Below are 17620 nucleotides of genomic sequence, written 5' to 3' on the forward strand. Positions count from 1 at the left end.
AAAAATAAGAATAAGGGTCAAAGTATTTCAGAAGAAGGAGGCCTTGTATCCAAAAAGGGTGAAAGATAGAGAGTGAGCCGTAACCAAGATCTCATATATGCACCTCTAGTGATCCCAGCAGCTCACCTCTAATCTGGCAAGCTGGATTAAATCAGCCTGATCCTGATGGGTGTGGTCCGTTGTTGGATATCACATACGGGTCTCCATAAAGTGTATTACATGAAAAAGTAAAAGGAGTAGAAACCAGATGGTGTGATAACGTCACAGAGAGGGGTAGCAATGTCTTCTGATTTAAACCAGTGGAGATGCACTCACATGTGGGTGAAAAAACTGGGGCTCTTATCCACGAACGCCAAGCTCGTCAGTCCCTCCTTCCTCTCCCTTACTGATTCTCCAGGGTTAGGAGTCCCGTGTCCCCAATGGTTCACGAATCGGCTCTTGTTATGTATGAGGATCTCGGTAGTGTATGTGGGGTAAGAGAGAAGGACAAGCCTGATCGTGTGATATCATCAACAATAAACAAAAACCCCCCAGGAATGCCCAGGTAGTAATGCACTCACATGAACAATATAACATAAAAGACCTTCCTCCACGAGTGCGGACTCGCAATAAATCTGTGCCTCCAACACTTCCCCTCTATCTGTGGCTCAGTCCGGACACTCAGATGTGGCAGTCATACATGGGGGGAAGTGGAATAAACAACCACAGCGTAGCCCAGTCAGACGTGAAAAGTTTATTTTAAAAGCACTTAAAAACTCACATTTAAAATCGAAATTGCTGCATCAATCCGACGAGTGGCGAACTCGTATATCCAGTGGTCGGATGCTGGAGTGTGTCAAGCCCTCCAATCCCGACGCGTATCGTCAACATGTGACTTTATCAGGGGACATCAAGTCACATGTTGACGATACGCGTCGGGATTGGAGGGCTTGACACACTCCAGCATCCGACCACTGGATATACGAGTTCGCCACTCGTCGGATTGATGCAGCAATTTCGATTTTAAATGTGAGTTTTTAAGTGCTTTTAAAATAAACTTTTCACGTCTGACTGGGCTACGCTGTGGTTGTTTATTCCACTTCCCCCCATGTATGACTGCCACATCTGAGTGTCCGGACTGAGCCACAGATAGAGGGGAAGTGTTGGAGGCACAGATTTATTGCGAGTCCGCACTCGTGGAGGAAGGTCTTTTATGTTATATTGTTCATGTGAGTGCATTACTACCTGGGCATTCCTGGGGGGTTTTTGTTTATTGTTGATGATATCACACGATCAGGCTTGTCCTTCTCTCTTACCCCACATACACTACCGAGATCCTCATACATAACAAGAGCCGATTCGTGAACCATTGGGGACACGGGACTCCTAACCCTGGAGAATCAGTAAGGGAGAGGAAGGAGGGACTGACGAGCTCGGCGTTCGTGGATAAGAGCCCCAGTTTTTTCACCCACATGTGAGTGCATCTCCACTGGTTTAAATCAGAAGACATTGCTACCCCTCTCTGTGACGTTATCACACCATCTGGTTTCTTCTCCTTTTACTTTTTCATGTAATATACTTTATGGAGACCCGTATGTGATATTCAACAACGGACCACACCCATCAGGATCAGGCTGATTTAATCCAGCTTGCCAGATTAGAGGTGAGCTGCTGGGATCACTAGAGGTGCATATATGAGATCTTGGTTACGGCTCACTCTCTATCTTTCACCCTTTTTGGATACAAGGCCTCCTTCTTCTGAAATACTTTGACCCTTATTCTTATTTTTATTTTTATTTTTATATTTTATTTTTATTGTTGTGTTTTTCAACATTTTTCACTTCACAACGTTATTGATTGGATAAAGTATTGATGAACTGCATCCCTACACGGTTGGATTTTGTTGTACCTGGACCTCTTCAGCACTGTGCCCTCGATTAATGACTATTCAACAATATTGTTTACTGGTATATTAGTGTCACTACCCCTTTTTTGGACTTTCCCCACCCATTTTTTGTACTTGTATATGTATGTGGTTATATGCACACACACATTAATTTGTATAACACTTTACAGCGCAAATATTTCACTTGTTACAATTATCACTTTTTGTCTATCGAGGTAGACCTCTTTTTTATTTGCAGCAGTATCCCCACTTTTCACTTGTCCCCTCACTCTAGACAGCGCAGGAGTTCACTTCACATATATATATATATATTATATATTATATATAATAAAAAAAGATATAATTTTTTTTTTTTTTTATAAAAAAAAAGGGGGGTTGTCACTAGGGGCCCTGGGGATCTCTGGGCCCCCCGTACCCCTAAAAAAAACTGTCCTTTTAATAAAAAATAAAATAAAAATATATTAAAAAAAAATATTTTTTTTTTAATAAAAAAAAGAAAAAAAAAAGGGGGAGTTTCCATATGGGGCCCTTTGGGCCTCCGGGCCCCTGGGGACCTCCGGACCCCTAAAACCCCCCTTTTTTTAAGGGGGTTGCCATCCGGGCCCCTGGGGACCTCCGGGCCCCTTACAGGTGTACTGCCTGTACCCCCCTGATGGCGGCCCTGGGTACGTAGTAGATCATGTGGCCTTGTGGGATACTTCCTTACCTGTCTTCACAAGAAGAAGAAAATGTGGGCAGCCTAACCTAAAATTAACAATGAAACGGGCCCAAATGACTAGGCCAAGAGAACAAAAAACAAACAAAAAAACAATACATTTTTTGTAAAAACTCAGTGGCAATACATGCTGCTATGTTTCCAAACCGCACTCCAGCTTCACAGCGAATCCAGACGTCTAAGGACGGCGCTGGCCGCAAGTAATCAAGAATAGGCTGAAAGGGGAAGTCACAGCCTATCCTGGATTACTTGAATCCAGCACCAGCCTGGAGGGGAAGGCGGTGCCCACGCTGAGGATCCCGGAACCACTGAACAGCGCTGGATTAAAGCACCAAACCTATCCAAAGAGAGGGGGGGAAAACGGAGAAACTGGCAATCCAACCGATCAGAAAGAAAACAAAATGCATTTACCTGATGAACTGTTCCATCAATCTCTACAGGAATGATAAAATCAGCATTGTTGACTGGCTGCAAAATGAAGGCAGAGATGTTATGGGGAGGGTAAAACAAGTGGGGGTGATGCTTTACATTGTCCTGTAGAGGGCGGAGGTGTTCATTTTACAGGCAGAATCCATAAATTCAGTTTATACTTTGCAACTTCTTGAGACCCGCGCTATAGCCAAATGACGGCTACAGCGCGGATCTGAATAGCCAACTGGACGTCAATTGACGTCCGCACCCTTTGGGCGTTCCCCGCGCGCGCTCCAGAGCGCGCAGCGGGGAAACTCTGTGTCGGCCGTGTCCCTTGGACACAGCCAATTACAGATCGGCGCGAACGGCCAATCAGAGTGGCCGTTTGCGATGCGATCTGTGCGGCCAATGGGAGATGATCTCATATGTAAACATTTGAGATCATTGCCGGCTCTCACAGACAGCGGTGCTGTCTCTGGAGAGGAGACGGATCTGTGTCTCTTGTACATAGGGACACAGATCGGTCACCTCCCCCAGTCACCCCCCCCCCCTCCACCTACAGTTAGAACACTATATAGGGAACATATTTAACCCCTTCCTCACCCCCTAGTGTTAACCCCTTCAATGCCAGTCACATTTATACAGTAATTAGTGCATATTTATAGCACTGATCGCAGTATAAATGTGAATGGCGCCAAAAATGTGTCAAAAGTGTCCGATGTGTCCACCATAACGTCGCAGATCGCCGCCATTTCTAGTAGAAAAAAAAAATAATAAAAAATAATAATTCTGTCCCCTATTTTGTAGGCTTTATAACTTTTGCGCTTATTGCGATTTTTTTTTTTTTTTTTACCAAAAATATGTAGAAGAATACGTATCGGCCTAAACTGAGAATTTTTTTTTTTTTTTTTTTTAAATTGGCATATTTATTATAGCAACAAGTAAAAAATATTGTATTTTTTTTCAAAATTGTCACTGTACGACGGCGCTGCCCATTGATTTCAATGGGCAGTAGCGCATTAGGAGTGGCGAGTTCACCGCACCTAACGCGCTCCAAAAAAGCTGCTGGCAGGACTTTTTCTGACGCCCTGCCAGCGCATCGCTCCAGTGTAAAAGCTTTTGGGCTTTCACACTGGAGTAGCCATTTTAGGGCGGTTTGCAGGCGCTATTTTTAACGCTATAGCGCCTGCAAAACGCCCCCCCAGTGTGAAAGGGGTCTAAGGGAGGATTATACCCCTATCAAAAAAAATTTGCCATCTGTGTCCCAAAACAGGAAGTGAGAGGAAATCCCTGCAAATTAGGGGGTAATCCCTTAACCCCCCCCCCCCCAGGTCTTCTGAACTAGTGTCCCCATTGGAAGATTTTCCCTCTATAACTGTTCGGAGGACAACACAAAATTTGGCTAGAATTTTAATTGCAGCTATGTCCCACTTCTGAAATCCGCGTTAAAATCGCGGTAAATTGGTGGTATAATTCGCACCTCAGAATGGAAAGAAAACGCACCAAATTCACAGCGCATCAGTGTGAACCGGGCCTAAAACCTACAAACAAAAAAGGAATACCGGGCCAGATTCTCAAAAGAGTTACGCCGGTGTAATACACCGGCGTAATTCGAAATTCCCGCCGGCGTATCATTGTTTTGTATTCGCAAAACAAGATACGCTGGAATTAGGCTAGGATCCGACTGGTGTAAGTCACTTACACCGTCGGATCCTAAATGCAATACAACGCTGACCGCTAGGTGGCGTTTACGTTCAGGTCTCATTTGACTATGCAAATGAGCCTGATACGTCGATTCCCGAACAAATTTCCGCCGCGTCGTCGTCGTTTACGTTGTTTCCGTAAGCGTAAGGTTACCCCTGCTATATGAGGGCTAACCTTACGCCAGTCTGCTGTATGCCATGTTAAGTATGGTGTCCGCGTCGTCTTTTTCCGTCGGTTACGTCGTTTTACTAAGTCGTTCTTGAATACGATTTTATGTCAATGAAGCCGATGTGAGTGTCATTGACGTAAAGTCGTATTCAAGAACGACTTAGTTTTCCCGTTGTGAGCTGGAGCATGCGCACTGGGCTATTTTTCAGCCCGGCGCATGCGCAGTTCAATCGGCGCGGGGGCGCGCTTAATTTGAATACAAGCCCCAGATTAGAGCCTCTGACATCTCCCCTTTGAGACACAGACTCCCCAGTCCTTTTCCATGCAGCCTCAGCTTCACCGGAGATGAATGGACAGGAGACAGGGGGCTAAATTCAGATAGCCTGGCGTAATTTTCTGCGGGCGTAACGTATCTCAGATACGTTACGCCGCCGTAACTTAGGGCGCAAGTTCCGTATTCATAAAGAACTTGCGCCCTAAGTTACGGGGGCGTATCGTATGTGGTCCGGCGTAAGCCCGCCTAATTCAAATGTGGATGATGTGGGCGTGTTTTATTTAAATTACTTATGACCCCACGTATTTGACGTTTTTTTACGAACGGCGCATGCGCCGTCCGTGAAAGAATCCCAGTGCGCATGCCCGAAATTAAGCCGCAAATCGTCAATGCTTTAGACGTGAACGTAACCTACGCACAGCCCTATTCGCGAATGACTTACGCAAACGACATAATCGACGGAAAATTCTACGCTGGCCCAACATCCATACTTAACATAGGATACGCCTCATATAGCAGGGGTAACTTTACGCCGGAAAAAGCCGAACGTAAACGATGTAAAAAAAATGCGCCGGGCGGACGTACGTTTCTGAATCAGCGTATCTACCTAATTTACATATTCTACATGTAAATCTCCGGAAGCGCCACCTAGCGGCCAGCGTAAATATGCACCTTAAGATACGACGGAGTAAGAGACTTACGCCAGTCGGATCTTAGCCTAATTTGGGCGTATCTTGCTTTCTGAATACAGAAAGAAGATACGCCGGCGCAGCTTTGAATTTACGCGGCGTATCAAGAGATACGCCAACGTAAATTCTTTCTGAATCTAGCCCAGAGGCTCCTCTCCATTCATAAACGGAGGCAGCGTAAACCCAGATTACTCTGCTCAGTTTTGAATGGACAGTCAGTGATCCATTCAGAAAAGGAAGGAGCCGGTAAATTACATATTTATTGGCTCCTTCCTCCGCTCTCCATCCTGAAAGATCTGAGACATGGGGGGACTAGAGGGGGGGGGGGGGGACCAGAGCAGCACAGGGAAGCACACAGAGGGGGATTGGAGGAAGAGCACAGAGGAGGCCACAGGGGACAGTCGGGAGTGATCGGTGCGCCAGTGGAGGGAGTTACAAAAGCACTGATCTCCCCTGCTGACAGCCGTAGGGGAGGGGAGGGGGAGAGGAGAAGCGGCTTTCAGATACTTTACTGAAATCTATACAGTAGGGGTCTCAAACTGGCGGCCCTCCAGCTGTTGCAAAACTACAATTCCCATGAGGCATTGCAAGGCATGATGGGACTTGTAGTTTCGCAACAGCTGGAGGGTCGCCAGTTTGAGACCCCTGCTATACAGGGAGATCAGTGCTTGTAACTCCCCCCACCACCGCACCGATCACCCATGACTGCCCAGGTATCGGATTAGGATTAGGCATCGGAGCATTTGCAGGAGGACAAGTACTGCTGCAAATAATCAGTATCGGCACCAATACCGATACTAGTATCAGTGCAACCCTAGCGAAAGTAGAGAGTAGAGAATCTTGTGACCGACTAGACCAGGGGTCTCAATCTGGCAGTTCTCCAGCTGTTGCGAAACTACAAGTCCCATCAGGCCTCTGCCTGTGGGAGTCATGCGTGGAACTGTCAGCCTTGCAATGCTTCATGGGACTTGTAGTTTTCCAACAGCAGGAGGGCCGCCAGTTTGAGACCCCTGGACTAGACTGTCCCTTATTCACATATTATGTTACAGGTAGCGTAATGAATGAAGGAACTTTTATGGTTGGAGGAGGAGGGAGGAGGGGGTGTGTCCTCATCAGAAAATCTTTGGTGCAGCTGCGCCTGGACACCTGAAGCTGTTAACCACTTAAGGACCGCGCACTGTATATATACGTCATTTTTTTAAAGATGGATATCTCGGTAACGGCAGCAGCCGATGCCACAACCGAGATATCCATCTTTTCAGTGAGCGGTCCTTTCAACGATAACAGTGGTCTTTGCCGCGAGATCACCGTTATCGGCGGCGGGAGAGGCCCCCCCCCCCCGAGTTTACCGGAGCTGTCGGCTGCGGCGGAGGCGATCGCGTCCTGTCTCCTGCTCGGCTGGGATACGAGTGAGGGCAAGATGGCCCCCACCCGTCTCCATAGCATAGCAGGGCGGAAGCGACGTCAAAACATCACTTCCGCCCATGCTTCTTAAAAGGCATATTTTCTTGTTATCATTTTTTCAAATGACAATTTTTTTTTTTTTTTGGGCATTTTAGTGTAAATATGAGATGTGAGGACTTTTTGACCCCAGATCTCATATTTAAGAGGACCTGTCATGCCTTTTTCTATTACAAGGGATGTTTACATTCCTTGTAATAGGAATAAAAGTGACCCATTTTTTTTTTTTTTTTTTTACTGTAAAAATTTATAAAATAAATAAAAATAAATAAGAAAACAAAAAAAAAATGTTTTAATGCGCCCCGTCCCGCCAAGCTCGCGCGCAGAAGCGAACGCATACGTGAGTCACGCCCGCATATGAAAACGGTGTTTAAACCACACATGTGAGGTATCACCGCAATCGTTAGAGCGAGAGCCCTAGACCTCCTCTGAAACTCAAAAGATGCAACCTGTAGAATTTTTTAAACGTCGCCTATGGAGGTTTTTAAGGGTAAAAGTTTGTCGCCATTCCACGAGCGGGCGCAATTTTGAAGCGTGACATGTTGGGTATCATTTTACTCGGCGTAACATTATTATTGACCATTGCAGTGCTGGAAGTTGAGAATAAGCGAGAGGACGGGGCATCCTTTCCAGAAGACTTCTCTGCAGGCACAACATGGAACATCCTTCAATACAGGTCAGTGATGTGACTAAAGCTGTAGGGATTTTTTTTTTTATTTTTTTTAGCTAAACTTCAGTTTTTAACAATATTCAAAATGCAACCCCATATGCAAATGTCAATTGGAAAGGTTATCGGCGCTCAAGACTGTCCAACCTACCTTGAAGGAGCTGTGCACCAATGTTTCATCCAGGTCAATGACCACACAGATTTTGCCCGTGTCCTGCGGCTTCACTTCTGGCAGAAGGAATTTAGTCGCCTAAAAAATAAAAAAAAACAATTCTCTTGTTAACCACTCCCATACAGGGCACTTATACACCTTCCCGCCCAGACCAATTTTCAGCGCTGTTGCACTTTGAATGACAATTGCGCGGTCGTGCTACACTGTACCCAAACTACATTTTTATCATTTTGTTCCCACAAATAGAGCTTTCTATTGGTGGGATTTGGGGATTTTTTTTTATTTTCTGCAATTTTTTTTTTTAAATGACCGAAAATTTTGAAAAAAAACGTGTATTTTTTGTTTCTGTTATAAAACATTGTAAATAAGTATGTTTTCTCCTTCACTGATGGTACTGCACTGACAGGCACTGATAAGGCGGCACTGATGTGGTGGCATTGATGGGCACTGATGATGGGCACTAATATGTGCCACGGATAGGCGGCATGGATGGGCATGGATAGGCGGCACAGATAGGCGGCACGAATGGGCACGGATAGGCGTCACGGATGGGCACGCATAGGCGGCACGGATAGGCACGGATAGGCAGCACGCTCCCCAGAAATGTAATTTGCATGGTGGGGATGCTGTTGATGGGGACACTGCTGATGGGGACACTGCTGTTGGGGACACCGCTGATGGGAACATTTCTGGGGACACTTCCAATAGGGACATTAGCGGTGTCCCCATCAGCGGCATCCCCATCATTGGTGTGCCCATCAGCAATCAGAGGAACACTGCTGATAAAGATGCTGTTGATGGTGACACTGCTGATGGGGACACCGCTGATGGGGGCACCGCTGATGATGGGGACACTGCTGTTGGGGACATTTCTGGGGACACCACTAATAGGGACATTAGCGGTGTTCCCATCAATGGCATCCCCATCATTGGTGTCCCCATCAGCAATGTCCCCATCAGCAATGACGGGGACACTGCTGATGGGGACACTGCTGATGGGGACACCACTGATATTTTATACATGACAGATTTATTTTTTTCTGCCCCGAATACTTGTAAAATCTACAATGTGGCCCTCGTGTTGAAATGTTTGGAGACCCCTGGTAAATGCTATAATTTTTTTTGTTATTTTTTTTACTATAAAGGTGACGTTACCCTGCAAGTATTATAGCAAAAAAAAAAAAAAAAATTCTAGAGCAGTACTCTATATTGTCCACTAGATGGTGCTAGTAGCATGTGAGCGCAGACATTTAATTACATTGTTGCAAAATACCTTTGCGGCCCAAGAAATTAATTAGTGCTGCAACATGGATTTCATTACCGCTTCCCTCATTTCCAGCTTTCAGGAGGATACTCCAACCACATATCATTTAACTTGGTGTCTTTAGGTCAAACTACCCCCCCCCCTCCCCCACACATACCTCCAATTAGGAACTTCTCAGCCAGGACCGGTGACAGACTTATGGACAGGAGTGGCAATCTGGGAGAAAATTCCCGATCCCTGGAATGTGGAAGTTGGGTTGAAAGATTTGAGCGACTGTGAGCACTGCAGCCAATGGGAGCCTTGCCAGTTACAGCATCTCACAAAAGTAAGTACACCCCTCACGTTTTTGTTCATGTTTTGTTTCATGTGACAACACTGAGGAAATGACACTTTGGGGTAGATTCACGTAGGGGCGCCTAAAATTAGGACGGCCTAGCCTACTTTTTTAGGCTACACCGCCTTAAATTATTTAGGTTAAAAGTGATTCTCAAACCACTTGCCTTCAAATTTTAGGCGGCGTAGCCTAAAACGAGCGGGCGTAAGCGTGCCTAATTCAAATGACTGGGAGGGGGGCGTGTATTATTGAAATGAGGCTTGACCTCACGTTTTTTGACGTTTTTTACACTGCGCATGCGCGGGGCGACTACATTTCCCAGTGCACATTGCGGCTAAGTAGGCCGTACGGGCCTGTTGATTTAGACGCGTACGTAAACAACGTAAATCCCGATTCGCGGACGACTTGCGCAAACGACGTAAAAAAATCGAACCTCGCGGCGGGAACGGCGGCCATACTTAACATTGTTAGTCCACCTCATAGGTGGACTAACTTTAGGCGGCCTATCGCGTACCGAAACGACGTAACTCGACGGTGTAGGCCCGGCGTATGCTCGTAAATCGTCGGGAATCGCCGTAGTCCCTCATTTACATAACCTAGGCCGGCCGCAATGGCAGCGCCATCTAGCGGGCAAAAGAAACATTGCAGCCCAAGATAGAATGGCGCAAGCCGTCCTATCTTAGATATGTTTAAGTGTATCTCTGTTAGAGAATACACTTAAACATAGGCCGGCTTAGATTCAGAGTTAGGTCGGCTTATCTGTAGATAAGCCGGCCTAACTCTTTGTGAATCTACCTATTTGTATCTACAATGTTGTGTAGTGAGTGTACAGCTTGTATAACAGTGTACATTTCATGTCCCCTCAAAATAACTCAACACACAGCCATTAATGTCTAAACCGCTGGCAACAAAAGTGAGTACACCCCTAAGTGAAAATGTCCAAATTGGGCCCAATGAGACATTTTCCCTCCCCGGTGTCATGCGACTCGTTAGTGTTAGAAGGTCTCAGGTGTGAATGGGGAGCAGGTGTGTTAAATTTGGTGTTATCGCTCTCACTCTCTCATACTGGTCACTGGAAGTACAGTATGGCACCTCATGGCAAAGAACTCTCTGAGGATCTGATATAAAGAATTGTGTCTCTACATAAAGATGGCCTAGGCTATAAGAAGATTGCCAAGACCCTGAAACTGAGCTGCAGCACGATGGCCAAGACAATACAGCGGTATAACAGGACGGGTTCCACGCAGAACAGGCCTCGCCATGGTCCACCAAAGAAGTTGAGGTCACGTGCTCAGCGTCATATCCAGAGGTTGTCTTCGGGAAATAGACGTATGAGTGCTGCCAGCATTGCTGCAGAGGTTGAAGGGGTCAGCCTGTCAGTGCTCAGACGATACGCCGCACACTGCATCAAATTGGTATGCATGGCTGTCGTCCCAGAAGGAAGCCTTTTCTAAAGATGATGCACAAGAAAGCCTGCAAACAGTTTGCTGAAGACAAGCAGACTAAGGACATGGATTACTGGAACCATGACCAAGATAAACTTATTTGGTGTCAGATGGTGTCAGGCGTATGTGGCGGCAACCAGGTGAGGAGGACAAAGACAAGTGTGTCTTGCCTGCAGTCAAGCATGGCGGTGGGAGTGTCATGGTCTGGGGCTGCATGAGTGCTGCCAGCACTGGGGAGCTACAGATCATTGAGGGAACCATGAATGCCAACGTGTACTGTGACATACTGAAGCAGAGCATGATCCCCTCCCTTCAGAGACTGGGCCGCAGGGCAGTATTCCAACATGATAACGACCCCAAACACACCTCCAAGGCGACCACTGCCTTGCTAAAGAAGCTGAGGGTAAAGGTGATGGACTGGCCAAGCATGTCTCCAGACCTAAACCCTATTGAGCATCTGTGGGACATCCTCAAACGGAAGGTGGAGGAGCGCAAGGTCTCTAACATCCATCAGCTCAGTGATGTCGTCATGGAGGAGGGGAAGAGGACTCCAGTGGCAACCTGTGAAGCTCTGGTGACCTCCATGCCCAAGAGGGTTAAGGCAGTGCTGGAAAATAATGGTAGCCACACAAAGTATTGACACTTTGGACCCAATTTGGACATTTTCACTTAGGGGGTGTACTCACTTTTGTTGCCAGCGGTTTAGACATTAATAGCTGTGTGTTGAGTTATTTTGAGGGGACAGAAATTTTACACTGTTATACAAGCTGTACACTCACTACACAACATTGTAGCAAAGTGTCATTTGGAGGTTGGAGCTGGAGGTTACTACGAAGTGGAGATCAGCAGGACTGGAGGTTACTACTGCGTGGGGCATCAATAGAGCTTGAGGTTACTACTGAGTGGGGGATCAGAAGAGCTTGAGGTTACTACTGAGCGGGGGGATCAGCAGAGCTGGAGGTTACTACTGAGCGGGGGGATCAGCAAAGCTGGAGATTACTACTGAGCAGGGGATCAGCAAAGCTGGAGGTTACTACTAAGCGGGGGATCAGCAGAGCTGGAGGCAACTACTGAGCGGGGGGATCAGCAGAGCCGGAGGCAACAACTGAGCGGGGGGATCAGCAGAACTGGAGGTAACTACTGAGCAGGGGGATCAGCAGAGCTGGAGGTTACTACTAAGCGGGGGATCAGCAAAACTGGAGATTACTACTGAGCAGGGGATCAGCAGAACTGGAGGTAACTACTGAGCGGGGGATCAGCAAAGATGGAGGTTACTACTAAGCGGGGGATCAGCAAAACTGGAGATTACTACTGAGCAGGGGATCAGCAAAGCTGGAGGTTACTACTAAGCGGGGGGATCAGCAGAGCTGGAGGTAACTACTGAGCAGGGGGATCAGCAGAGCTAGAGGTAACTACTGAGCAGGGGGATCAGCAGAGCTGGAGGTAACTATTGAGCGGGGGATCAGCAGAGCTGGAGGTAACTACTGAGCAGGGGGATCAGCAGAACTGGAGGTAACTACTAAGCGGGGGATCAGCAAAACTGGAGATTACTACTCTGCGGGGGATCAGCAAAGCTGGAGGTTACTACTAAGCGGGGGATCAGCAAAACTGGAGATTACTACTGAGCAGGGGATCAGCAAAGCTGGAGGTTACTACTAAGCGGGGGATCAGCAGGGGTGGAGGTTACTACTGAGCGGGGGATCAGCAAAGCTAGAGGTTACAACTAAGCGGGGGATCAGCAGAGCTGGAGGTTACTACTGAGCCGGGGATCCGCAGAGCTGGAGGTTACTACTGAGCGGGGGATCAGCAGAACTGGAGGTAACTACTGAGCGGGGGATCAGCAGAGCTGGAGGTAACTACTGAGGGGGGAATCAGCAGAGCTGGAGGTTACTACTGAGCGGGGGGATCAGCAGAGCTGGAGGTAACTACTGAGCGGGGGATCAGCAGAGCTGGAGGAAAATACTGAGCGGGGGATCAGCAGAGCTGGAGGACACAGGAGGATTGGTTCCAGTAATCGCGCCCACTCCTGCTGCTCTGGCCCCCCCCCCCCGGTTGAACTTATAGGGCTTGGGTGCTACCCCCTTATCAGCAGCCCTACTCACAGACATTCTAAAGCACGGTCATGTCATGGTAACTCGTCACCGCCTTCAGGCATTCAAGGATTGCTTTGCTAGATCTTGGCTTACCTTGGGGACCGATCCATTTTCCTCCACCAGGAGGGGAGCATTGTTATTCACAGGAAGGGGATCTGCATCGTCCTGACACAGGCAGCAGAATAGGGAGTGGAAGATGCTTCTGCTTCGAGGCTTCTTAGAAGAGGTGTGAGCACCTGGAGGACAAAGACGAGGTATTAATCTAACAGAACACAACGTAATCTCATTTCATTTCCATGCAACTTAAACTTTTTCAATCATACATCACATCAGGCAGCCTGGACTTCCTTAGCTATGATGACGGCACTATGACATCACAGGCACCCCCTGGGACTTACAGTCCTAGTCCTTCTTCCATGACAGCCAGGTGTGGCTGGATTCCCCAAATGTGTTGTAAAGGAGCCCTTCAACCCATATTACTGGTAATAATAATCCAGGAAATCACAGAGTTATAAACTCCATAAGTGCCAACCGTCCTGGATTTGCCGGGACAGTCCCGCATCTTGACCATCAGTCCCACCAATGCTGCGTCCTGGGCCATGTCCCGGGATCACAGCAGCAACCTTATTTGAGCTACTGCACATGCACAGTAACTCAAAAGGACATTAAAGCGGAGGTCCACTTTACAGATGGGACCCGCCCAGACCCCACCTTTAAATATGTAGAGACCGCCCCCAAGCAGCACTAATCCCTGTAGTTAAAGCGGAGGTTCACCCTAAAAACATGTATATACCATTACATTTAGCATACTTCAGACATGTACAGTATGCTGTTTTTTTTTTGTTTTTTTTTGCTGTACATACCGTATTATTGTTCTTTTCCACCCAGAATCCGGGTTCTCACTCCCGCGAGAGTAAGCGTTCCTATGCAGCGGCGAAATGTCATCTGGGACTTAGCCTAGATGATCGACGTGCTTGATAAAAACTTTCCCCCGGCGGATAAGGCGCGTCACGAGTTCCGAAAATAGCCGAACTGGGAGTCGGCTCTATACGGCGCCTCCGCACCGACTAGGAGCCGTGTAGAGCTGACTGCGCAGGCGCCGTATAGAGCCGACTCCCAGTTCGGCTATTTTCGGAACTCGTGACGCGCCTTATCCGCCGAGGGGAAAGTTTTTATCAAGCACGTCAATCATCTAGGCTAAGTCCCAGGTGACATTGCGCCGCTGCATAGGAACGCTTACTCCCGCGGGAGCGAGAACCCGGAAACCGGGTGGAAAAGAACAATAATACGGTATGTACAGCAAAAAACAAACAGCATACTGTACATGTCGGAAGTATGCTAAATGTAATGGTATATACATGTTTTTAGGGTGAACCTCCGCTTTAACTACAAGGATTAGTGCTGCTTGGGGGCGGTCTCTACATATTTAGAGGTGGGGTCTGGGCGGGTCCCATCTGTAAAGTGGACATACCATTTATACTCGAGTGTAAGCCGAGTTTTTCAGCACATTTTTTTGTGCGCTGAAAACGCCCCCCTCGGCTTATACTCGAGTCACCTTTTTGCACCTGATCTTCTGGATTTGGGGACCCGGTACCAGCCGGATAGCCAGAAATCCAAAATACGAAAAAATCAGAATATTTAGAAATTCGAAAAATAAGAAATAAAATCCAAAAATTCTAAATAATAACTAATAATGACTATTAAATTATAGGTATTGGAATAACTCAAAGGGACATTAACTGCTTGTGGGTGGTCTCTGCAGATTTAGAGGTGGGGTCTGGGCGGGTCCAATCGGTGAAGTGGACATAACTAGACATGTGCACTGCAGAAAAATGTGTTCGTTTTTTTTTTGTTTGGGTCATTCGTTATACACAAAGGCCCAGATTCTCAAAGGGCTTACGACGGCGCAACGCAATGTACGCCGTCGTAAGTCCTAATCTGGGCCGTCGTATCTATGCGCCTGATTCTTAGAATCAGTTACGCATAGATATCCATTAGATCCGACAGGCGTAAGGCTCTTACGCTGTCGGATCTTAAATGCAATTTTTTTTTTTTTGCCGCTAGGTGTCGCCTCCGTAGTTTTCCCCCGTCGAGTATGCAAATTAGCTAAATACGCGAATTCCCGAACGTACGCGCGGCCGACGCAGTGAAGTTACGACGTTTACGTTAGGTTTGCGCGGCGTAAAGTTGCCCCTGCTATATGAGGGGCAACCAATGTTAAGTATGGCCGTCGTTCCCGCGTCGAAATTTAAAAATTGACGTCGTTTGCGTAAGTCGTCCGTGAATGGGGCTGGACGCCATTTACGTTCATGTCGAAACCAATGACGTCCTTGCGACGTCGTTTGGAGCAATGCACCCTGGGATATTTTCCGGACGGCGCATGCGCAGTACGTTCGGCGCGGGAACGCGCTTAATTTAAATGCTCCACGCCCCCTACCCGGGTAATTTGAATTAGGCAGGGCTTGCGCCGGGTGATTTACGCTACGCCGCCGCAACTTTACAGGCAAGTTCTTTGTGAATAAAGCACTTGCCTGTAAAACTTGCGGCGGCGTAACGTAAATCAGATACGTTACGCCCGCTGAGTTTTACGCCCATCTACGAGAATCTGGGCCAAAATTCGTAAATGAGAAAATTTGTAAATTCGGAAAATCCGGAAATTCTAAAATCTCAAAAAAGGAAGAAAATCCGAAAATTCTAAAGAACGAAAATTCGAAAAAGCTAACTAATAATAACTATTAAATTATAGGTATTGGAATTTCCTGTCAAATTTGTCCGTTAGTGAACGTAAATTTATCCGAAGTTACGAATTATCCGAAATAACGAATGCCGTATCTAAACGAATGGAACGAAATGAAATAATAATTATAATAATAAAAAGTTATTATTATTATTATTATTTATTATGAATTTGTTACATTCCATTCATTTAGATACGGCATTCGTTATTTCGGATAATTCGTAACTTCGGATAAATTTACGTTCACTAACGGACAAATTTTAAAGGAAATTCCAACCCCTTTTGACTACTTCTACTTATTGGTAAGCCTAGAACCTTTTAGGTTTTGACTCCAAACTGATTTTATGGGGAGATGACCGTCTCTGGTGATAGACACAGCTCAATGCAATGAGAGGTTGCACCTTGTATGTGAAAATACCGTGACCAGCCAGAGATTAGCGTAGTCTTGAGAGATCAGTAGGGATCATCGCACCTTAATCCTTCTGCAGTTAACAAGATCTCATTATCTTGGAGGGAGATGGATGTGATTTAGGCCGACGGGCAGATGTCGCACAATTCCGTGATCAACGCTGGAGCAGAGCGCCAATAAATATTTTTACGCCCGTCTCCTGGATGGAGCGCACGCCCGTCTCCTGGATGGAGGGCACGCGCCTGTCTCCTGGATGGAGCGCATGCCTGTCTCCGGGATGGAGCGCGCACGCCTGTCTCCTCCGAGACGGAGCGCGCACGCCTGTCTCCTGGATGGAGCGCTGGAGATTATTACTGCGCTCACTGACATCAATGCTGGGGGTTATTACTGCACTCACTGACATCAATGCTGGGGGTTATTACTGCACTCACTGACATCAATGCTGGGGGTTATTACTGCACTCACTGACATCAATGCTGGGGGTTATTACTGCACTCACTGACATCAATGCTGGGGGTTATTACTGCACTCACTGACATCAATGCTGGGGGTTATTACTGCATTCACTGACATCAATGCTGGGGGTTATTACTGCACTCACTGACATCAATGCTGGGGGTTATTATCGTGGTAAATGACCCCAATGCCGGGGGTTATTCCTGCAGGTAACTGACACCAATCCTAGAGGTTGTTATTGCGCGCTCCCTGCGGTGTTCTTTTGATGTTATCACACCACCACTTGCATGCCTTGCACAAATAAAATGCTGTTGGCAGCAACAAGAATGTGCCGAGTCCAACTATTACACAACATTCTCGCCTGTCCACCGTCTTCTGACAGCGAAAGGAATTTCACATTGGGCCAAAAAAGGAAATAAAAGGGAAAAGCAGGACAAATATGCCGCGTCTGAGGTCACAGAGTTCAGGCAGAGTGTGAACTGCACAGAAAACACACAAAAACAATCTCACCCCTCCCAGGAATGTCATTGCAACACTGATAATGCCTAACAAGAGCCATTAACCCTTTCCCACCCAGGAAACAGCGGGGAGGAAAAAAAGATTATTCGAGGTTGCGGAAATATTGTGCCAACAAACACTTGTTCTAGACAATCTGGGTCCAGTCAAGGCACGTGGCAAATGTATCCAAGTCCTCATGAACAGTCTGACAAATGGATCATTCACATAGGAGTACTGA

At 46.9% G+C, this 17620-nt stretch overlaps 1 protein-coding gene across 1 annotated transcript in view; it reads right to left on the reverse strand.

Annotated features, from left to right (window-relative positions):
* CTDSP1 (CTD small phosphatase 1) overlaps positions 1–17620 on the reverse strand; it is a 58088-nt gene that overhangs the window by 10924 nt on the left and 29544 nt on the right. Inside the window, exons 2-4 of the mRNA XM_040358187.1 lie at positions 13376–13518; positions 8126–8224; positions 3012–3068 (exon numbers count right to left, since the gene is read on the reverse strand). Of these exons, the coding sequence (XP_040214121.1) occupies positions 3012–3068; positions 8126–8224; positions 13376–13518 (299 nt within the window). The remainder of the gene's footprint in view (positions 1–3011; positions 3069–8125; positions 8225–13375; positions 13519–17620) is intronic.

Source organism: Rana temporaria, chromosome 6, assembly GCF_905171775.1.
Source record: "Rana temporaria chromosome 6, aRanTem1.1, whole genome shotgun sequence".
NCBI classification, from domain to species: Eukaryota; Metazoa; Chordata; class Amphibia; order Anura; family Ranidae; genus Rana; species Rana temporaria.